This window comes from Kryptolebias marmoratus, linkage group LG8, assembly GCF_001649575.2.
Source record: "Kryptolebias marmoratus isolate JLee-2015 linkage group LG8, ASM164957v2, whole genome shotgun sequence".
In the NCBI taxonomy this organism is placed as follows: Eukaryota; Metazoa; Chordata; class Actinopteri; order Cyprinodontiformes; family Rivulidae; genus Kryptolebias; species Kryptolebias marmoratus.
Window position 1 is genome coordinate 16623586 of NC_051437.1, and position 13020 is coordinate 16636605.

General features: G+C 41.6%; 1 protein-coding gene across 1 annotated transcript in view; it reads left to right on the forward strand.

Moving 5' to 3' along the window:
- Positions 1-4062: 4062 nt before the first annotated feature.
- LOC108235230 (putative helicase mov-10-B.1) overlaps positions 4063-13020 on the forward strand; it is an 11915-nt gene continuing 2957 nt past the window's right edge. Inside the window, exons 1-17 of the mRNA XM_017415081.3 lie at positions 4063-4306; positions 4405-4507; positions 5724-5905; positions 6196-6292; positions 6367-6508; positions 6640-6892; positions 7602-7715; positions 7813-7993; positions 9307-9449; positions 9563-9763; positions 10036-10148; positions 10302-10498; positions 10684-10781; positions 10921-11018; positions 11105-11203; positions 11293-11395; positions 11475-11592. Of these exons, the coding sequence (XP_017270570.1) occupies positions 4173-4306; positions 4405-4507; positions 5724-5905; positions 6196-6292; positions 6367-6508; positions 6640-6892; positions 7602-7715; positions 7813-7993; positions 9307-9449; positions 9563-9763; positions 10036-10148; positions 10302-10498; positions 10684-10781; positions 10921-11018; positions 11105-11203; positions 11293-11395; positions 11475-11592 (2376 nt within the window). The 5' untranslated portion in view covers positions 4063-4172. The remainder of the gene's footprint in view (positions 4307-4404; positions 4508-5723; positions 5906-6195; positions 6293-6366; positions 6509-6639; positions 6893-7601; positions 7716-7812; positions 7994-9306; positions 9450-9562; positions 9764-10035; positions 10149-10301; positions 10499-10683; positions 10782-10920; positions 11019-11104; positions 11204-11292; positions 11396-11474; positions 11593-13020) is intronic.

A 13020-nucleotide genomic window follows, 5' to 3' on the forward strand; every position in this document is an offset into this window, starting at 1 on the left:
CCGGTCACCTAAAAGGGATCTCTCCCTGCCGTGACCCAGATTCGAACCAGGGTTGTTGTGGCCACACCACAGAGTACTAACCACTACATGACTACAGCAAGCTACTGGGGGATATATTATGTTATCAACGTGATATAAGATGAACATTTATACACGCGCACTGCTGTCAGAAGCGGCATTCCCCCCCATCTTATATGCAAACATACACCAACGCAAAAACACACAAGCTTTGCTGTCTGGGTGTCTTGCTCATGTGGGGTCGTGGCTGCCAGGAAATCGAGATGGTGACTGAGTCATTGGAGGTCTGATTGAACGGAAAATCTGGATGGGATTTGGGTTCAAGCTCACATGTGGTCAAAGCCCATAGATAGGAGGCTGACGGAAACATGCAGATTCATGCAGAACACAAACCCTGATCAGAATAAACAAACATTTCTGGTTGCTCTGAAGATTTTGTGTCAAACAAACCCAACCCTGTCCTTCTAATCCTCGTTTGGCCACTTCAAGAATTTGTTCTGAATCTTCAGCGAACAGCTCCTACACACAGAAACACACACACACACACATACACACCATATGAAACTTCTAAACTTCACACAACCCTCCTAAAAACACACTGAACCCCTCATTCTTTTATACCAAGAACTAAGATGTTGCACATATTTATGATTCTGATCCAGTCCAGGTTTGTTGTTCAGGTGTTTTGACCTTACTATTTGCATTGAAAATAAAAGAAATATTAAATTCTGAAAAACTGGCCTTACTCTGATCATACTGCAATGCCAAATTTAAGGATTCACACCGAGCACAGCAGATAGAAGGAAAATACAAATGTGAAAGTGTAAATAAGCTAATTAACTTACCAAATTGTAGACTTTCTCACATTTAGCTGTGTCAACTTATGTATACACACGTAGCAAAAATGAGTCTGTGTTTCCTCCTAGTGGCCAAACAGTGGAGGCAAAAAGAAGAAAAAAAGAATAAAATAAAAACATGAGTCATCAAGCTGTTTCAGTCAGTCACCATTATCATAATCATCTGACATCCGGAACAGTGTTGCTCACGGGGATTTTATGGTTTCAGAGAAAACAAGACACCAAAGCTGGTGTTAAATGAAACTATTTAAGTCTAAAGTGTGATCAGCTGAGGGAATAACATTACAGTGGTGCTTTGGATGAGTCAAATTGCTGAAAGGACAATGTTTTTAGTGCTGATATGTAACACATAGCACATATTTGGCACATATAATTCTTTGAGGTAGTGATCGCAAACAATGTGCGCTCTAAATGTGAAATAGCCTCCGTTTTATTTATGAAAATTTATGCTTAAAAACGTCTAACATAATTTTGTTTACTGTTTCTAATGTTCAGGAATGATCACTCAGTTAGCATTCAGTCAAACTGATTCATAGTTATCTGAAAGAATGGAGAATTTTTCAGATCATTTGGGAAAGCATGTTGATGCTTATGTGCAAGGTGCCTTCTTTTAATCACCAGTTGACCTCTGACCTCGTCTCGTGACATTACATCTCTAAGATTTCAGAAAACGGCTTCCCTTTTTTAATACACGTATGTCTGACTGTATTTCTGTTGTACTCAAATGTTGCGGGTTTGTTTGAAAGCCCCGTCACAGAAATACACTGTTAAAAACATGTGGGGCCTTACATCATCATCATCATCATCATTTATTTATAAGGCACTTTAAAAACCAAAGTGCTGTACACAAAACAATAAGAGAAGTACAAGATTTACATAATTAGCAATGAATTCATAAAACAACACCAACAGCGCTCACTGGAATTATACGCCTGTGTAAAAAGATACGTTTTTAAAAGAGACAAAACCATTTACAGATCCAGCAGACCTCACAGACAAAGAGGGAGTACTCCAGAGCCGAGGACCTGTGACTGAAAAAGCTGTCTCCCCTGGTCACAAACCGAGTCCTAGGAATAACTAAGAGCTTCTGATCTGTAGATCTTAGAAATTTATATGGAATATGTGGTTGTAAACGCTCAGTAAGATAAAGAAGTGCCAGACCACCGTTATGGAAAAAATTTATGATGTTAACAATATTCTGCTTTCTGTAAATGTATAATAATAGGATTTTTCTTTTTATTCTGGTACTTTGTTTTTCAATGTCCTTATCTTTGAGGACAGACTCAGTACCTCCCTTCGTCCACTGTCCTTGACTGTTAGATTCTCTTTGTGAGAAGTGAAGCTGCTCAGCAACTATGTAAATGTGTGACTGAAACGATGTAATGAAGCCTCCCTATAAAAGTGTATGCTGTTTTTTCCATTCGGGGCTCTTCTCCTGAATAAAGTTCAATGAGAAGAGTCTTCGAGAAGTTGCCTTCGGATTCAAATTCCCTTAAAAGACCTAAGATCGATCTTTCTCTGATTCTTTGAAACAGTCATCTCAATATTTGTTTATTATTTTTTTGCCACTACACCATTTAAACATTCAAAAACTAAAAATTCTGAACCAGATGTAGACGATGAACAGGAGACTGGTCCATCCCACAAAATAAAAAGATGCAGTAGTCCAGCCTAGAAGTGATAAGAGCATGAATAACTCTCTCATGGACATTATGAGGGAGAAAATCCTTGACTTTACTTATAAGCCTCTGATAATAAAAGGTAGACTGGACTAATGCACTGACCTGTTTGTTAAATTTAAAATCAGGATAAAAAATCACTCCAAGGCTTTTTAACAGACACACAGCCAGAAGAAGAGTCCAGTGTACCTACAGCACAGCAACATCCTATCAGCAGGTCTGATTTTACCAAATAAAATAACCTAAAAAAAGTTAGCCTATCCACAGACTGGGATCCACAGGATTTTAACGGAAGGTAGACCTGGATGCCATCCGCAAAGAAATGGCATGATACATTGTTTTATTTTCTGGAAAACGGATCCCAGAGGAAGGAAGCACAATGAAAATAAAACAGGGCCTAATATGGAACCTTGAGGTGCATTGAAGAGGAGCAACAGAGGGGGGGGCGGTCCCAACTGGACAGAGAAACTTCTGTTGGATAAGTCGGACCTAAATCATTTGTAAGACTGTTCTTTAATACCGACAGAAGTGTCAAACCTTGACATTAAAATGTCACGATCTACTGTATTGAATGCAGCAGTAAGATTGCGAAGAATCAAAACAGTAGAATCAGCAGAATCAGCAGCTAAAAATAGATCATTGCACAGCCTGAGAAGCAGGTCCGCCCAGGTAGACCTAACATTTGCACCTGGGTGACATGTGACGTGACAAGTTTTCTGGGCTCAGCATTTTTGCTAAAAAGCTGCATATTTCTAATCAGAACAGGTTAAAAAAATATTAGGACTCATCATAGTAAAGCAGGTTGTTCTTCTCATTATTATCTAATTGTTTTATTATGGGCTGACTCACGCGTTAGAAAGCAGAAAGTCATTACTGCTGATAAGAGCGCTGACTCATCAGAAACTATTGCTTTATTATTTTATGTGCACGACGCTGAAGTTCACTTCTGATTTGAATGTTTGCTAAAGTGATATTCCATTTCATTTTCTTTTAGTCTAGAAGAGTATAGGCTGTCTATTGTAGTTTTTGACCTGGACCAAACAAAGAAGAATAACAACAACAAATTAGAAGAAATAAATAAAAAATCACTCTTTTTTTTGGACTTTCAGAAATAGAATAAAAAGTTTTACCAATTCCAAATTGTGTTTGATTGATTTTGCTTTTTGTCTAGAATTAATAAGTCAAGATTCAAGTAATGTAGTTTTTGAGCTAGAACTGACAAATAAATAAAAAAATAAATAAAATAAAAAAAGTTGACATAGCACTTTTAGAGCGATTGAAATCAGAAGCTAACTTCAGCGTCCTGGTGATTAGTTCTTGTTTTGCCTTCACGGCTTTTAAGATAAGTTTCGTTTCTCGAGCCTCACCTCGAGCTCGGGTGTGTCCGTTTTATTGTCCGAGCTCGTCCATCTCGTCGCCCCGCAGCTCCGTGTCATCGGGAGCAGCGAGGCACCGCCCGCGCGGGGCTGCGGAGGAGAAGGAAGCGAGCGCTCCTCTCCCCTCAGCGTTTCCTGACAGACTTTTTTTGCCGTTTGGCTTCACCAGCGGCCACATCCGTGTTCAGGCGAGCAACCCGGGCGTTTTTTGTTGGGGGGAGGCTTCTTCTGGACCTGTGACCATGGTCAACAAGACTCTGAGCTCACGGTGCCAGATTGGACTCGACTTCTTCGAGTTTCTGAACGAGACCGACAGAGCATCCATCACGGAGAGGCTGGAACTGAGAGACATCTACAACAACGAGTTCAGGAACAGGTCAGCTTCCATACCGCGAATATTTCTGCTGTAGTGCGCCTCTTTAAAACAAACAAAATAAAGGATTTACTGCTTTAATTTGTTTGTTTATTTTGTAGGAACGCAGGAGCCAAAGATCCAAACTTTGGCTCGGTTTTATATGCTTTAAAAGTGTGCAACAAAATAACAAGACGATATGACAAAATACGCTTCAACTCTACGGTAAGAGGGTTTAATGGGGTTATGAGCTTTTTAAACTAAAACAACAATATTAATATTGTGGAGCTGTATCTGTTAAAGCTTTATTGTTTTTTTAGGAAAGGATAATATTTTTCATTCAAAGAGATTCCAGCTGAATATTGTAAAAAAAAAAAAAAAAAAGCTAAATTGTAAGCTTAATAAGTAAAAAAAAAACAACTTAATGCCTTTTAAAAATGTTCAGTGTGTATATTAAGATATTTCATTTTTAATGATTTCTAAAAAAAAAAAAAAAAAAAAAAGTAAATTTCTCCCCACAACAAAGTGCTTCAGCAGACAGTGACACAGATGGACAGGAAGCTCAGCTGGAAACTTCAAAACCAGGAGGTTTCAGGGGGATGAGTCAGCACGGCGGTGCTCGTGGACCGTGAACGAAACAACGAAAGAAGGGATGTTAACATGAAACTTTGTGAATTTCTACTTTGAAGCCCTGAGTTTTGGACTCCCGGGGCCACCGTCCTGGTGGTCGCATGGAGCCAGAAGTGACCAGGATGAAGCTGGGAGTGCAAATTTGAAAATCAAATTGATTAAAGAAAATATATATCATTTTAAATATGAATCTAATTTAGAAGAACCATTCGATGGAATACGTGTCGGTCTTAATGCAGTTTCTTGCACATCGACCTGCTTCGCTGAAGGCCCTGAAGTAGCACGGCCACCTGACGTTTATAACTTCATCAAACACAACAGATTTTGATCCCATTACATAGATCTTTTAAAGACAAATCCAGCACAGTTTGAATTCTTAAAATCGGTCGACTAGTTACCAATTCATTGTCACAAAATGATCATCAGAATGGGTCTAAAATGAATACAGCTCTTAAATAAACAGCAATAAAAAGTCCTGTGTTTAACTTCCTGGACCTGAAGCTGAGGAATCGCTCTGATTGGCTGTAAATTTTTAGATTATTCCTTCGCAGATAACACCTGAGCGAAGCAGTCAAAAGTGCCGGCTCCTGCTTGGCTCTCATAAAATGTTTTATTTCGTCTGATTTGAGAAATGAATGAATGAATGAATGAATCAGCTCGAGCTGTAGCGCTGGCGTGCGTCATTTATTTCCTGGATTAAGAACATACGGAGGATGGACGGGTGGCCCTGCTATTTATAGGCATCCCGAGTTGCAGCTCAGTCCTCACGGGTGGTGTTGTATTTGTGACCTTTATTAACCTCCGCAAACAGGTGAAAGCTCAGTACCTGGATCAGTGGCACACACCCAGGAACCGGGAGCCACGGCCCGCCCTGAAAACAGCCGCCAGCCTCGAGCTCCTGCAGGACCTCCACGCTGGAGATCAGGCGGAGACGGGCGTGAGAGCCCGCCGGAAACTGGCTGGTCTGTTGATGAACAAACTGAAGGTGGACAGGTAACGGGGCAGACTTCTCCTCATAGCTTTAAATAATAATAAAAAAAAAAACATGTTCGCCTTTTATTTCCCCTCTACACAAGAGTCCACACAAGTCGTTCAGATGAGTTTGAAAACCTGAGAACAAGAGGAAGCAAAAAAAAATATTTGAAAGTGTGTAAGACTGTAAGCAGAAACTAACTGGAATCCCTCCGCTGTCTGTATTATGTCTTCACACGCCTGTTAGAAGGTCACGAGCACTGCTGCCACCACTACGGTGGATTTTAACCTTTGCTCCTTTGCACGCTCAGGAGGCAGCTCATCTCTGATAAACACGGTATCATCATCACCTCCGATTACCCGTTTGAGGACGGGAAAGTCGCCCTGTGCGTGGAGAACACCTACGAGGTATTTGTGCTACAAGTCTGCCCCTCGGCTGTCGGAAACGAATCGCATGAAGCTCAGTTTTTTTTGCCCAACAGTACAATCTCACGCTGAACGTGAAGAACACCGGGACGCAGCTGGTGCACTTCATGTACTACACGCCTCTGCACTGGCTCAAATTCCTGAATCTGTTCGATGAACACAAAGTGACCAAACGGAACCCTCTGCCTCTAAACCCAGGTATCAGACGCCGCAAGAGCGCTTAATTTTTACTGGAACTGATGCAGAGTTTCAATTAAGATAAAGAATATGATGAACGTTTAAATCCTACAAACATATCTAATTTTTTACCTGTCCTGGTCTGTTCTCAGGTGACAGTTATGAAGTCCAGGTGCGCTTCCGCTGCAGCTTTGTTGGGGTTTTCCCGGCCACGCTGGCCTTTGAATTCAAACCGGACCTGCAGGCCTCCTCCACGGCGTTCCATATCGTTCGTTTCATCGAGGCCCAGTGCATCACTTCCTTGGGACTGGAGCTGGCACCCGTCGCTCCCTTCAAGCCTCGCCCCCTTCAAGTCTGCACCGATGATTTCAGCAGCAAGATTGTTGAAGGGCAGCGACCCGAGGGGTACAATCATTTTGGTTTTTTTTTTTAGAACTGGAAATAAGAGGGATCGAGTGGTATGGAAAAATCAGTATTTTTTTCGCCTTGCTTTTATTCTGTTGCAGAGGTCTCATATTTTACTCTGATAGCTCAAATTATTTTGTTAATATATAAATAAATAAATAAATCTCCAAATGATCGATCGATCCACCTAATGTAGGTTAAAAAAAACGTGACTCAAGTTTACATGTGGTCTTCAGTGGATTCAGCCGAGTGCTTTGTTTACATTGAGTGCGTACCTGCATTTCAGAATTACAAATCAACATATCAGGACTGGACGACTGGAGCAAACTCTTCTCAACTTGCACCATTTGATACAGTTCCTGATCACCTTTTTTATGTTTGATTTCATAGTTCGCAGCAAGTTTAGTTCTTGACGAGCTAACGGCTAGTCTGAGCCGCCATCTAAGAACAACTCATCAGTGTCAGTACATCTTTTAGAGGTTGTGAGAAGGAATGGCGACAAGTAAAAGCGTCACCAACTATTGCGCTCCTGAGTTGCGTTAATGAATATTAACTTCAATAAAGTTGATAAGAAAACAAGAAATATCATGGATTCCTGATATTCTAAAGAAAAAAAAACAGTTTAAACAATTTTTTTTTTAAATTACGATGTTTTTAATTGTTTTGTTGGAATGTGACAAACTCTCCCCCTCTCCGCACCCCTTAACAGACTGTCAGTGATGAAGCTGGAGAATGTGGTCTCGTTAAAAACGTATAAAGTACCACCCCACATCAACCAGCTCATCGGCGTCCTGAAGAAGTCCGCTCCTCTCACCGATCGAAGGTAAGCTTGCCTCCGCTCCGCCACTGAAACGATGAGCGAAGACCACACGTTTGATGCTGTGGGGTGAGCCGCTGTCGTGCCCGGTTCACCTCCGCAGAGGAACCGTGTTGGAGAGCCCCTTGAGTTGGGAGAACTACAGGGAGAAGTTTCAGCTGCTGCTGCATCTGGAGGAGCTTCAGATGGAGGCGGACATCAGGAGGTACAACATCCCCAACCAGGACAGAGAGCATGCCGTCTTAAAGAGAGACAAATACAACAAGAAGCTTCTCGTTCTGGAGGTAATTATGCTCACGTTTATTGTTTACAAACTGAATTAAAAACATTTAATCACTCTGCAACTCAATTTAGCATCTTTAGCTTCTGACAGGAACTTGTTTGAAGCGCTAATTAATGGCTGCCATTGAAAGGCGAAGGCGGACATTAATGATTTTGCCCCTGTGTGTGTGTGTCACTGTTTGTTACCAAAATATCTCAACAACCACTGAACAGATTTTAATGAACCTTTCTGGAAATAATCTTTGGCTGTACCTCGACAGCTGATTAACTTTTGGACCTAATTCAAGAAGGCCGCCAGAGCCCACGGGTTTAAAAAAACAACAACACAAAATTGGCAACAATTTAATCAGTTTTACAGATTATTGTGTTAAAATTCGGTGTGGGTGTAGCTTGGAGTCATTCACAACACGTACTCCACGTGCTACACATTGGGAAAAATCTTTGCTTTAAACTTCAGGACCAACTGTCGGGGTCAGCTTTGCATGTCTGTTAGCAAAAATGTCTCATGAGCCACAGTTTGGATGTTTATGAAACTTTCCAAATGTAATCAGTGACTGTACAGTGTGGTGGGAAGGTTTTTTATGAGGTAACACCTGCTGCTGATAACTCCAAGTCCTACGAGTTCACAGGAAATGAGCCTGTTTACAGGCTTGATGTTGGGAACCAGGCTGCCTCGCTCCTCCTTTGCATTCCAATATCTTTGATATAAGCTCCCGTGTTGCCTCTGGAGGGGAGAGCTTTAGATCCGGAGCTGGGACTCTGCTGTTAATTGTGCACCATATGTAATAAAACCTGATGGCTTGATTTCATCTGACAGTGTCTGGAAATTAATTTTTTCCACGACACCAGCCACAACTGATTAACTTCTGCTTCAAGATGGTCGCCATAGTTAATCGACATTACCATAACTCGGGTCGGTTTTACAGATACTGAGCTAAAATGTGATGTGGCAGTAGTTGAGTCATTCACAACGCATCCTCTGAGCCTGCCATCTCGCAACATGGCGCTGAGGTCACGCATAACGCCGACTTCAAGGTTCGACTAAAACAACTACAACTGTCATTTTTTCAGCGTAGGATGATCTCAGTCCAAAACCATGGCATGAAAGGTCATTCTCTTATGAAAATGCTAGGCTTTTATTTGTTTCATTTTTATTATCAGTTAAACAAAAAAAAAAGTTTTAAAAATAGAACCAAATATATCTAATAAACTTGGCTCTATGTACTTCTTTCTCTCTCTCTCTCTCTCTCCCCTCCTTCCTTCTTGCCTTCCTTCCTGCTTTTCTCCCTCCCTTCACCTTCTTGTTTACTTGCAGGTTCCTGGTGTGTCTGAAAACCGCCCATCTGTTCTGCGGGGGGATTCGCTGCTGGTGTACCCTGAGGGAGAGCGAGATGTGAAGTATCGTGGTTATGTTCACAGCGTGCAGCTGGACAGCATCAGGCTGGGCTTCGCCTCCGAGTAAGAGAGCGACACTTCTGTAACAGTTAATAGTAAAATAAACACGCTCACGTGCTTGCTAAAGAAAATGCTGGTGAGTAAAATTCAGTCCCTCCGCCTCCATTTGATTGCAGGCTGTTGGATCGTTTCACGAAAGGCACAAACTTAAACCTTATAGAAGGGATAAAGTTCAGCGTGGAGTTCACCATCAACCGCCTCACTCTGCGCCTTCAGCACCGAGCAGCAGAACTGGCAGCGGCCTACAACCTGAGGAGTGTGTTGTTCCCTGATGCAAACCCTTCCTCACGTCAGAAACCTGAGCTCCCCAGACTCAGGTTTGATACAACAGAAAACCGACTGCGTGCTTCTTTATTTACAGAGCACACACCTGACACGTCCTTTTCTGTAAATGAGACCGCTCGATCTGACCGAGGTCAGAAATGTGGTTCTCCAGACATGAAATGTGTATCAATGATCTATCTGTTGCTTGGTTGGTCACATTTGGGAGGCATATTTAAATATGGGAAAAATAAATCCGGTGCTTACAGTTCAGCTGTAATGTTATATTTTACTTTTCCTCTTTTTTTCATTTTTACCGTCTTTGTAGACTGTTTGACTGGAAGCTGGAGAAAAACCCTGAGCAGTACCAAGCAGTCCAACACATTGTGGCTGGCTCATCCAGACCTGCTCCCTACCTTGTGTTTGGCCCTCCTGGAACAGGTACAGTGAGCTCCAGCAAACAACTCTTACAACTCTTTTTTTAATTATTTTTTTTATTTTGAAAACGCAACAGTAAAAATGACTTTCTTTCAGCGCCGGGTTCCTTCTAGACTCAGGCAGTTGAGCTTATCCTGGTTGTTTTTTTCTGTTGAGGTAAAACTGTCACTGTGGTGGAGGCCATCAAGCAGATAGAGAAGACCCAGGCCTCCCGCCACATTCTGGCCTGCGCTCCTTCGAACAGCGCCGCCGATCTGCTGTGCAGCAAGATTCTGGAGCATGTGGATGTGCATAAAGTGTACCGCATGTATGCCAGCAGCCGGGACCCAGAACAAGTCCCTGAAAACCTGAAGGTCAGTGTTTTTTCTACATTAATGTCTGTCACTTACATTTCAGTTCATAAAATGAACCGTGTCATTGTTTATTTTCCTAATTCCCCTCAAGTCTAACGCTTTATCACCGGTACTGTAGCTTTGCTGTCACCTAGTGGACATTAAATGTTTTGCAGTTTGTTCATGGACATTGTGCTGCTTCACAGGCGTGCTCTAACCTGGAGGGGGAGTGTTACGTTTATCCTCCTAAAGAGAAGCTGATGGAGTACAAGATTATAGTCACCACCATGTTAACTGCTGGAAGGTGGCTTCTTTTTTTTATTTTTTTTAATCTGTGTGCCAGATTATTACATTCTGTTTGTGTCTAAAATCTGCATATCCAAAGGATCGGTGGTTCACGTCCCACATGAACCTGTGAAACGGGATTTGTTTCGTCTTTGCAGGTTTGTGTCAGGAGCCATTCCCGTTGGCCATTTCACCCACGTGTTTGTGGATGAGGCTGGACACGCTGTGGAGACTGAGTGTTTAGTCCCACTTGCAGGTAACAAACAGCAGCGTGTTCCGGAGTGGCGCTGAACTGCCTTTTTGCGCATTTTTATTGATTTATTTTGTTTCTTTGGCGCGCAGGTTTGCTTGACGCCGAATCTGGACAGCTCGTTCTGGCTGGAGACCCCAAGCAGCTCGGGCCCATTCTCAGATCTCCCTTTGCGCTAAAATTCGGGATGGGTAAAGACGAGGAGCTCTTTTGCAAAAACTTCACGGCAGATTGGACAATGTTGTGATGCTGTCGGGTTAAACGGCTGTGCTGTCTCTAGGAGTGTCCTTCTTGGAGCGCTTGATGACTGATTTCTCTCTGTATCAGAAGAGCGAGGGCGCCTTTAACAACTGCTTTGTCACCAAGCTGCTGCGCAACTACAGGCAAGCTTCACGAAACGGTCTTTGTCTTACTTACAAACTAGGTGCTTGGTTCTTCTGAATTCTGATGCTTGTTTTCCAGATCGCATCCTGCCATTCTGAAGATTCCCAACGAGCTCTACTACGACGGAGAGCTGCAGGCTTGCGCGGACGAATATTCACGCAACATCTACTGTGGATGGGAGTACCTTCCACAGCAGGTATTAGTTTTGCCATCAGCACACACAAACTGCAGAGTGCTCAGAAATATCGAAATCAAACCAACAAATATATCAGCGTCAGACAAGATTTTATCATCGAGCTGATGAAGAATGACAAAATAAGATGACAAAATCAGATTCAAATTAAGGGGCTAGCACTGTTTGAAAGAATGTAAAGTGTGCCTCACCTTTTATGATAAAGTTTTAAACAGATCTTAAGCTGAAAAATTACAGAGTTGTAGCTGTTTTGGTCAAACATTAAAATTAACATTATGTGTGATGTCATGAGATGCCAATTTTGAACTCAGTATCTGTAAAACTGACTGAATTGTAGCCATTTTTATGGTTTTCTGAGGTGAGTTGGCTGTCATACTGAATTGGGTCGGCTCCAAAAGTTAATCAGTTCATAAAAATCCATCCAGTCGTTCATGAGATATTTTGCTAACAGACAGAGTTGACTGCAAATACCTAAATACTCATTTTTAAACAAACATTGTGTACAGTCTATTAGCACTCGTAATATGTGTTGGGGATCAGTCTCAGCTACTACCACACCAAATTTTATCTTAGTATCTGTAAAACTGACTGAATTGGAGCCATCTTTGTGCTTTTTAAAGTTAGTTGGCTGTGGCAGCCATTTTGAATCATGTTGACTCTAAAAGCTAATCAGCTGCAAATGTTTGTCCATTGATTACTTGCTGGAAGTTTTATTAAAATCCATCCAGTGGTTCATGAGATATTTTGGTAACAGACACGGCACAGGCAAAGACACTGTCGTTTGCCTTTTCTTGGTGAGTGATAACAGTAAAATGTCCTCAGGCCGCCTTTGATAGATGCTAATCAAACATTCGATTTTCAACCATAACTGGCAGGAAATATTTGAGATGCAATCAGCTTCTGATCAGCATCAGATCGACATCCAGCTTGATTGGTCAACACATTAAAAAAAAAATCACAAACTTCATTGTAATGCCACAGAACAAAGTTGTGCACCCTCTGTTGACATCTTGACCTGTTCACCAGTAATCACAGACAAGATCAGGTTAATAAAAAAATGCTTTCTTGATTTTCATGTTAAACAACCTTGTTTTTTCGCCAGTCTGAGTTCCGTGTCAGGCAGTCAAACGGCACACCCATCTTTATCTGAGGCTACGTGAAGCCTGAGGAATTTTGAGGTTAAAAAAGAAAGTTCATCAGTACAAAGTTTTATTTTTAAAAAGTTTTGCCACACAAAGAAAGCTTTGCAGCGTATGATTTGCAGTGTAATGCTGAGCAAGAGGGCTGAATACAGGTGCTGGTCATAAAATTAGAATATCATGAAAAAGTAGATTGATTTCAGTAATTCCATTTAAAAAGTGAAACTTGTATATTATATTCATACATTACATACAAACTCATATATTTCAAATGTTTATTTCGTTTAGTTTT